The sequence below is a fragment of the Diadema antillarum genome, unplaced genomic scaffold (assembly GCF_040938485.1).
Source record: "Diadema antillarum isolate AM-2024a unplaced genomic scaffold, OU_Dant_1.0 scf00000165, whole genome shotgun sequence".
Taxonomy (NCBI): Eukaryota; Metazoa; Echinodermata; class Echinoidea; order Diadematoida; family Diadematidae; genus Diadema; species Diadema antillarum.
Window position 1 is genome coordinate 981,988 of NW_027271054.1, and position 9,969 is coordinate 991,956.

General features: G+C 36.6%; 1 protein-coding gene across 1 annotated transcript in view; it reads right to left on the reverse strand.

Annotated features, from left to right (window-relative positions):
* Positions 1-8,984, reverse strand: part of LOC139722432 (unconventional myosin-VI-like) — a 58,972-nt gene extending 49,988 nt beyond the window's left edge. Inside the window, exons 1-2 of the mRNA XM_071633726.1 lie at positions 8,751-8,984; positions 1,494-1,563 (exon numbers count right to left, since the gene is read on the reverse strand). Coding sequence (XP_071489827.1) covers positions 1,494-1,563; positions 8,751-8,864 — 184 coding nt within the window. The 5' untranslated portion in view covers positions 8,865-8,984. The remainder of the gene's footprint in view (positions 1-1,493; positions 1,564-8,750) is intronic.
* Between the last annotated feature and the right edge of the window lie 985 nt (positions 8,985-9,969).

Consider the following 9,969-nt stretch of genomic DNA (forward strand, 5'->3'; position numbering starts at 1 on the left):
TCACTACCCACTTTTGAACTACACATGTGTACCGTGTTACCTAAATATAGCTCTTTTCTGAGCATTTTTAATGTTAACACACACCATTTGTGTGTATGATTAGTCATCAGTATGAAAATAAATGCCAAGTTCAACTTTTGAGCTGCGGCGATCAAGGTGAAAGCCTACGCTATAATCATGCATGCCACTTCAATAGACATTTCTACCATTACCATTCCAACTCCAATACACCACATGCACAAAGTTCTACGCAAGGGTCCCTGCAATATGACAGCCATGACAGCACACAGATTTATGTACACACGCACACACACACACACACACACACACACACACACACACACACACACACACACACATATACACAAGGCAGAAAATCAACAGAGAAATTTTATGGCATATGAGTGTATCACCTGTGAAGGACGGTGATGGTCAATGCCAGGCACAATAACTGTACAACAACAATAGCTCCGACTTTCATTTTTTTTTTTTTTGTTCAGTTCCTTTGTGTACAAGTATAATATGTGTGTGAGTGTGTGTGTGTGTGTGCGTGAATATATATGTGTGTGTTTTGTGTTATTGTCAAATAATACACTGTGACTCTAAAGATTGTATCATTTTGTCGCACTGCTGCATTTTTCCTATGATGACAGTCAGTGATAAAACCACATTGCTCAGTCCTTATCTCCGACATCTGGAATGTGGATCTCACACGTCTAACACATGAACAATCTGAGAATACAAATAGAACTGAAGTGGATTTGCATTTATTCTGCAATACAGTCTTGCTGATAGGATTATTGGATACTATGGATACTCCATGCACTGAGAGGCTCCAATTGAAATGTTGGATCTCGAGGCTCTGAAGAAAATATATATTGGGGCAATTTCTGTCACCGAAGAATCATAATTTCACTGGTGGCACCAAACAGTTCATGATAAATATATTCCTCCAACAAATCTTGAAAAATAGTACAAATTTTGTTCAACAAAGATGTTTACATTGTACTAGCACTGAAGATGAACAGTATATTACTGCAGTGGGCGTGATTTACAACGTGGTCTATGAGACTGATACCCAAAGCACTCGACACATGGTGGATCAAAAATACATTGATCAATCGCATGATGACATTCGAGACATAATACACAATATTGTAAATGTTGTCGTACATGTAGTATGCACGGTGTAGAGAAATTTTCGTTATTGGCATTTTGTTTTAAACGTCACCATTACAGCAATGTTATAGATGGTCACATTCCATACTGACCAATCATTGTATGTAATTGTTTGAACAGGATTTCATCTATTGAGGCATCAACAATCAAAATGTGATTTTACACATTCACTGTATCTTCACAAAGAAACAGACTTGTCTTTTGCTAAAGTCATACCATTCTTTTTTATTTTATTTATCTATTTATTCATTCATTCATTCATGCATGCATTCATTCATCCATTCATTTATTTATTCATTTCTTTTTGCACTTACAGTTGTCGTCCACCGTCTTTGCTTCATCATCCTCTGCTGGAAAGACTCTGTCATAAGCAGCACTGACGGCCTGAAATATAGTGAAGGATAAAAAAGTATTAAGAGTGAATACACTGTATACACCATATGTGACCCTGCATCTCAAAACAAACAAAAAGTCGCCAGACATGAATTTTTAGTTAAGACCATATTCTGAAAGAGCAGACTTTAAGCTTTAAAATGATGTATAACTCAAATCAAATGGACTCTCCTAACCTATCTAAATATTGGAAAGAAAGCACAAACTCAGGAAAAGTGTGAACTGAGAAAAGAGGCTCTGAAGTACAGTGTCTATTCAAGTGCTTAATCTTTACCAAACCGTGCTGGCTGTGCGATGAATGGGACAAAAAACAGGAAGTAAACCACTGGAGTACCAACAATGAAGGGATTTTCAGATTAAACTGAAATTAAGAATGCCTCATTAACACATTATGTCCATAATTAATGCCAACTTTCAAAGCAGTAGCACTATCCTTTCAAAAGTTATTAGAGTTGAAAGCGAAGAGTGTGGACAAGGTTTTTCAGAAATGAAAAAGGGAGTTTAAAGACACACCTAATCACACTATTCTACCAAAAATGTTCAAGATAAACTGCTAAAAAAAACACACTTTCCTGCCCGTTTTATGATACCAAATTTTAGCATATTGTAAAAGAAGACCTGCTCTTTCAGAAAATATGAAAAAGTCAAGTTCGGCTATGTTGACCCATTTCACTTATTTTCAGTCCTCACGAAAAATCAGTGTGTGCGACTTTATGTTCGTTTTGAGGTGCACGGTCACATTTTATGTGAGTCTAAATTTTTGCAGTCGGGACTTCTCGACATCTTCATAAGTGGTTAGTTTTCGCTGATTGTGGATTACAGTACTGAAGGGAGAAATGTATCCATGCACACATATTCACATCAGGATCAGAGTTAATATTTTCGTGTGGTTTTAAATTCTTACGATTTGACTTTATCACGTGTCATTGTCTTTTTCCTCCAAGGCAGGATGAACGATAAACACCATAATGAAAAATTAGAAGAAAAAACCCCAAAACACTCAAACAACCTCAAAGTCTAAATGTTCAGTTACCAGACAAATCTGTCGACAAGAAACACCCTGCTCACAAAGACAGGCATATAATGACCAAGTGTTGCACTGCACTTGTGCAGTGATTTGCATCCCCAGAACAACTTTTCATTTTCAGCTTGGAAGACAGGTGCTCACGAACGAAAATGGGTGAAGAAAATCAATCAGTTTTGACTCACGATTTCTTCACAGCTTGAATACATGTATATCTTCAGATATTGATATGACACCTGTTTCACCAGATTTTCCCCCTTACTATGACACCCACTGCCCCTTGTTTACAATTCCTTTCATAATGATAATTCATGAAACAGAAAGCTTGCCAAGGTCTATCCCACAATGCAACATGTAAGTCAATCCATAGTGATGCATTCAGGAAAAAGATGAATGGAATACCGTAAAACGAGAAACGTTCGTGTGCATTTTAATTTCGCGAATTTCGCGAGCGTGAAGACTCGCGAAATTAACTGAATGCACTGAATGCCAGTGGCAGTTCGCGAAAATTTCATGCCGCAAAAAAGGCCGTCCGCTCCAATTCGCGAAGAATTAATGCCGCGAATATATCATGTTTTACAGTAGCTCATATTACTGAGTACTTGGAAGGTAAACGAATGAATACATTGTACTTGTAAGCAGCCAGTCTACGGGGGGGGGGGGGGGGGGGGGGGGGGGGGGGGGGGGGGCTGGGGAACATAACATTGTGTGTACCTGTGACATACAAAATTGTACACGATTGTAATTTGTGGCTGAAGCTTGTGGTCCTAATCTAGAGATATAATCTATCTGTTTACTTTAAAAAACAACAACAACAACAACAAACAGATAGGGCTTATGATATCCATATCGTTACTACAGTTGTTTACATTGTATGTCTGTCACTGTCACTGTAATAGTAATGAAAGATATCCTACTCAAATTTTGTTCTACAAGCTTTGCCACTGATCAGATTTGTTAAATTGTTCTAACAATTTATATCAATGAGGGGACAAAAATCTGTTGCCGTAGGCATGCAACAGCAAGGAGGCATCAAACTCATCTGCATACATCACACTGTAGACTGCAACTTGTACACCAACAAAATATGCAGTAACACATTGACATATTTTGTACATGTATTGCACTGAATGTGTCTTTTTCCCAATGGTAAAGGTGTGTGCATTTCTTAGACTGTGTGTACACAAGAGCAACATAATAACCGAGGTTGCTGGGATTGCATTAATTCTGTGGTTGCCATGGAAACTGAGCTGTCTTCCATCACCACCATGGTAAGAGGCTCCTCTCTTCTCTCTCTCTCTCTCTCTCTTCTTGGAAATCATTTTCACCACTCTTCAGTCTCCTTTTACAGTGTATAGCCACACCTTTAGTACAGGTACATGTATCATACATGGTACTGGATGCACATGTTGTCATCTGAATAATACATACGTAATTAACTCTCGACTCAAAACCATTTTTCAGGTAACTCATGTTGAAGTCAATGGAAACACTTGTACTTGAAGAGTTTCACTGCAAAATGGGATAGGCATCATGTTGAGATCAACATGGAGTAAAACAAAACAGGTCTCCCAACACCTAACCTGTATTAAAGATAATAAAAAATATTTTTGAAGTTATGATTAAAAATATACCTCATTTTCTGTGGGGTTTTTCAGCAGCTTTAATCAGCACTTAACCAAAATGCAATAGATTGTTTTATAATTTCACTCTACATTTGTACATTTACTGAAATTGTGGCCAAGGATATTCCTGTTATCAGTGAAATATGATTCGCTATAACAGGAAGCTGCAGTACTAATGTACGACATGTACCTATGAAGCTTAACATTTAATCAATGTCCTTATTGGCAAAGTGCTGCAGCACAGCATTTTCTGTCAGTTAAAAGGGATTCCACACTAAATGAAGCAACAAAGAACATTACACTCATTCACGTACTTGTAAGCAATGAGCCAATCCCCAAAGAATATGTATTTGTTGACACAAACAAATGATCTCCGTTGACTGTACATTGCCTTGATTATCACAATTATGGCAATGATATACATTACATGTACACTGTAATGTACAATAATAAAATGCACCTAATGGGGGTGTAGAACAACATGTTTGTGCTTCAGTGCATTTCAGTGATATATTAATTATTTCAAGGATAATTTATATTGTCTGGGATTCTCATTAGTCTGATTAGTATGATCACAATCTGAATTTTTCAAGACAATGTTCATTTATAATCATCAAGCCTGTCATCTTGCCCTAGGCCCTGCATTCCCCATGCACTTTGTATTATAGTCTTATACAACGTACAATGTATTCATAAATGTACAATGTACAATGTACACTGTATGTATTGAGTTGTGTTTTATTAATGTTCAAAAACAATTACCATTATGATGGAACTGCAAAAGTTAAAGGCATTATCACTACTGTACCTAGGTCACAAGGAAAGTGTTCATTACTTATTTTGAGCAAATTGATCCCTATTTGCACACTATCATTATTTTGGAAATGTATGGGACATTGAAGATATTTGACTGGGTCCAATCATTTGTGGGATTTATATTTAAAAAAAGCTTTTGCTGATCTGTGCTTTAATCCTACCAATTTCAAGCAAAACAAGGTTTCTTTTGACTAAGGAGGCAACACCCCCGACCCCCTCTGAAACCCATGACACAAAATCACCAAGCAGGTGGATTCTCTAGTTGCATTAAGTGTTAATAGCACACGGTATGAGGGAGTGTCACCAAAACGCAAATTATGCCTTTTGGACTTTTCGCCACGTCTCTCGAAGCCATATGCCCAGCGAATTCTACATCAAGCCCAGTGGGTGTTTACCCTAGCCAAATGTAAACCTCGTCTGAAGAGAGAAGCAAACAGCAGCATGGCATCAGACTATTATACACGCTCTCCTCACTGAAAACTATTTACCATCATTCCCTGCATACATGGTTTAGTCTTGTGTTCCTTTCAGTCACTTTGTTGTGAGGTTTACCTCAGATGGTCAAATATAAATTGTCAAAATGGTCAAATACATTGTCAAAACAGGTCAGAACAATCAAAGCCTATGCTTTGCATGTGTTTTGTAAATGCACACATATACTCAACATGGGAATCAGCTGATATGAATACAGCTATTAAGTTTTGCATCAAGGCGACTATTAAAACAACAATTATTTGAAAAAAAAAATGTAGCTATAATACTTGAAGCTGCATGCAAATGTCTTAATAATGGTCTTTCAAACACAGTATCGTCAGCAAATTTTACCACCTTATAATAAAGAGATTTTGTTACTATGCAAATTTGAATTTCTGCACGACAAGCTAGCTGCTCTACAGTACAAGCATGTAATATTTTCCCCAGCTTACATTTTAGAAGCAAATTCACTTTTGTGTCCAGATCTTTCAAGGCTAATAGGTTTCTTGAATGCAAAAGTTGCATAGGGTGCCACAAAAATGACAATCCCGCAAGAATTCCTGATACTGAATACAATGTACATTGCATTCATGAATATTTAACAAAGGTATTGAACAAGCTTGATGACCCTCTTCACATGTCAGATGTTATTGATTGGCTGAACCATGTCATCCTGAGGTGAATACTAGTGCATGTCAATCGAGTTAGGTAGCATAGAAACTTGAAAGTGATACCAAGATACTCACTCAAAGTGCTCAATCATTTCTACAATGTCAGTACATAGTATATGTAAAGTGTGATATCCCCCCAAAACACACACACACACACACACACACACACAAGACAAAACAGAAACAAAACAAAAGACTGAGGCGGGTGGAGCAAAACAATCTGTCAGTGGTCTTCCCACGCTAATGTCATTTCCAATGGCTGTTTGCAGGGTGTATAATATTCACTACAAACAGTTGGACAAATATTATTTTTGCTCTTTGTTTTATAGATAGTTCCTTATTCTGCAGGTTGTCCATTGAAGACTATAACATACAGTAAAACACAAGAAGAAGAAAATGAAGAAGAAAGGGGGAATGTCTTGAATAGGAGCTAACAAACTTGCCACTGTTGCAACTTCATGAAAAAAAAAAGATGCACACAACACACAAGTGCCTTATTCTCCTTTTAATCTCTGAAAACAAAAAAGACTTTAAACTGAGTAATTGGTTTAACAACTCACTTTCTGCAGCAAAACACCTTAAAGGTAGGGGATACCTTTTACAGACCTCCCAAAATGCAGCAAAACATTAAATATGAACCTCAGGGGACTTGCTTAGGCCACTGCTTAGAAATTTGGAAGTCAACAGTTATCTAAAATTTGAATAATGCACAAAACTCAACTACTCAGTAGTTCTGTGTGTCAGCCATACTTAAGCCTTTTTGTTGCATTCTTCTGTATTTGTGATCTATAAACACAAATCTAAAAGTACAAGAGCTGATGTAATAACATATAGAGTGTGTGGTAAGAATGTTTTTTTTATAGAAATGTTTGTAAGTGTTGATGAACTTTCTTCACAAAATATACATGATGGACACACATGCAATACATGGGTCTGCAAAGGTACAGTGATAGCCTAGTAATGTACTGGAATTTACGGTGAGCCCCGAAAACAATTCAATTCAAAATCTAACGGTCAAAAAAATGTACTAAATGTTACCTTCCACTTTCAATACTTTATGGGAGTTTCTAAAATGATATTCTCTTCAACATACCACTGTATTTATACAACTCTTCATTTAAGGCGTGCAAATGGGATTCCCTACCTTTAAAATTATTTAGGGTATTACCTACAAAGAACATCTTCACCATTTCTTCTCTTTGCAATTTAAAATCAAGTTGAAATGGATTTCAAGAAGCATGAAGCTAAGACACAGAATCCTCTGTGTATTTTGTAGATTTTGATTGTTTATCCACATTAAACATCCATGTGTGTCTTTTGAGAATTATTTATAGGCATATTAAAGATGTAATCAAAATGGGACAGTGATGTACAGCTTTACAGTGTATGGCAAGCCAAGTGAAATAACTCAAAGCCATCTTCCAATCGTACAATGAGAATATTTCTATGGCAATGAATTGCCATGACAAATAATCCAAAGTTTACTAACATACATAAAAACTTCATCATTTATATTTAAGCTACATTGGACTGAAACTCTCAAGCATGCCTTACAACTGAGAGTCACAAGTTTTCAAGACCCCTGCTGTTCATGATTCATCAGCTGTGTGGTCAAGGAAGAATACTGACACATACAGTCAGTACCATTTCCTGCCGACTGATATAATGTAATCTTTTAACCGCAATTATGCTGAGGGGTACAATGCAGGTGTAAGGGGTTATGCTTGTTAAAGGGAAATTTACCCCAAATGTTTACATGAATTTACTGCACGAAGAAAAAATAATAGAGCACATCAGAGAAAGATAATATTTATTTTTCTAACATAATGAATGAGCATTTGACTTACCTCCTTCAGAAGGCAGGGGGAATGATATTCACCTTTACATACACTTAATTATATCAGTAATAAGGCGAGGGAATGTGTACTTTTCATTTGCAAATAGAAAATAATATTTTGTAGAATTCTCTTTATATTTTGGCATTGTTCCACTTCCACTAACTGCAACATTACAAATTGTTTCAGCCTTCTATTTAGTGATGACAGGCACACACATTTGACTACACTTTTTGAACAGACTCCACAATTTTCCACAAACTTCAGTGTGTGTTATAGATTCTTACACTTACTGAATTCACATGTTTGGGATGAAATTCCCTTTAATCTGTTTGCCATGCACTGAACAGACCTGTGGCTAGAAGCAGAGGTAACACTGGTACATCTTTGCCACTACTGTAGCTGCATTTCCTGACTATTTAATGAATATCAGTGGATGAGTTAGACTAATTATGCTACAGAGCTTCAATAAGATGTATCGACGGTGATCTGTCGTTCTCTCAGTAACCATAGCATGGAAACAAAACATCAGTGGAATAAATTTGGTGTCATAATCCTATCATACAGTGTGCTTTGTCAAAATGATGTAAGACAAATGTACTTTCATAGCTGCACAATGACACTTTCCAAAGCACCTGCTACAGATAATTGCAAGGATCATGCATCCCCACCTATAGCAGCCAAAGATGAAAGATGAATGTACAGTTGTATGCCTCTTCAAAAGATGACCTACCTTTCCCGTTTCCGGTTGTACAGTGATGCCATCGACTCCAATGTCGATGATGCGCCCCAGCTGGAATCCATGCTCCAGGTGGGGCACCCACACCTTCCGGTTCTCGTCAAACATGGCCGACGCCCGGCAACGGAGGATGCTACTTCAAGCTGCAGGGATGCTCTAGAAGTTGATTGTATGTTTCAGAGCTGCTTTCTCTCTTCCTCAGTGCTCCTTCACTCCACAAGATTTTCTCCTGTATCAGGGCAAAAGAAAAGATAAATCCAAGGTCCTGCATTAAGCACTTGCCTGATTGCCTGGGTCAAGTGAAGATCGAAGTCAGGCAAATGTTTCAAAATGAGAAAAATTGCAGTGACCTTACATGTCATCATGCTATATCACAGATTCCACAATTTCTGTTTGACTGGTAACACCTTCAAATTTTCATAACTTGCCGATTCTAAATCAGAATTTGGTCAAACTTTCTTTCATACCCTCTTTCCCTCACTAATCTAGGTCTGTTTTAATAAAACAAACATGTATTTTAAGGGTGGCCTTCCTCTTTAAAGAGTTATTTATTGACATTCATTGTGTGTTGTTTAATACTGACAATTGTTTTAAAGCTAGTGGAAACCCTTGCGTCAGATTGGCTGAGAGCAAATTTGTTTGTGAAAATCACTGAAAAACACTTGATAAAATGCCCCCTCCCCCGATGTTAACCACCTGAATAATATATTTGTGCTTTCCACTGTAAAATTAATGATAATAATACAGGTAATAATAATAATAATAATAATAATAATAACAATAATGATAATAATTATTATTATTATGACATGAAAAAAATTACATAAATAAATTTATAAAAAATAAACTATCCTATGTACATTGAAGGTTTTCAAACATACACGGTAGAATTTCGACAGTTGGCTGAAATGTGCAAATTAACAACTTGTGTGAAATATTTCTACATCTCATAATAAACACCTGATGAACATTACGATGAACATGGTCACCAAGGTGGAAAACCACAAACTTTTGACCTGAAAAAGAACAACTTGTGTGTTTTCATTTCATCACTGTGGAACTTGTGTAATAAATTGTATTAGTAATCCAAATATGCATGAAATATACTAATGAAATATACAATGTTAAAATGATATAAAGAATGCTGTTAGGATTGAATTTGATAGCTTCAGTTTTAAGACATTCACTTTTCCAAGATAATCCATACTGGCCA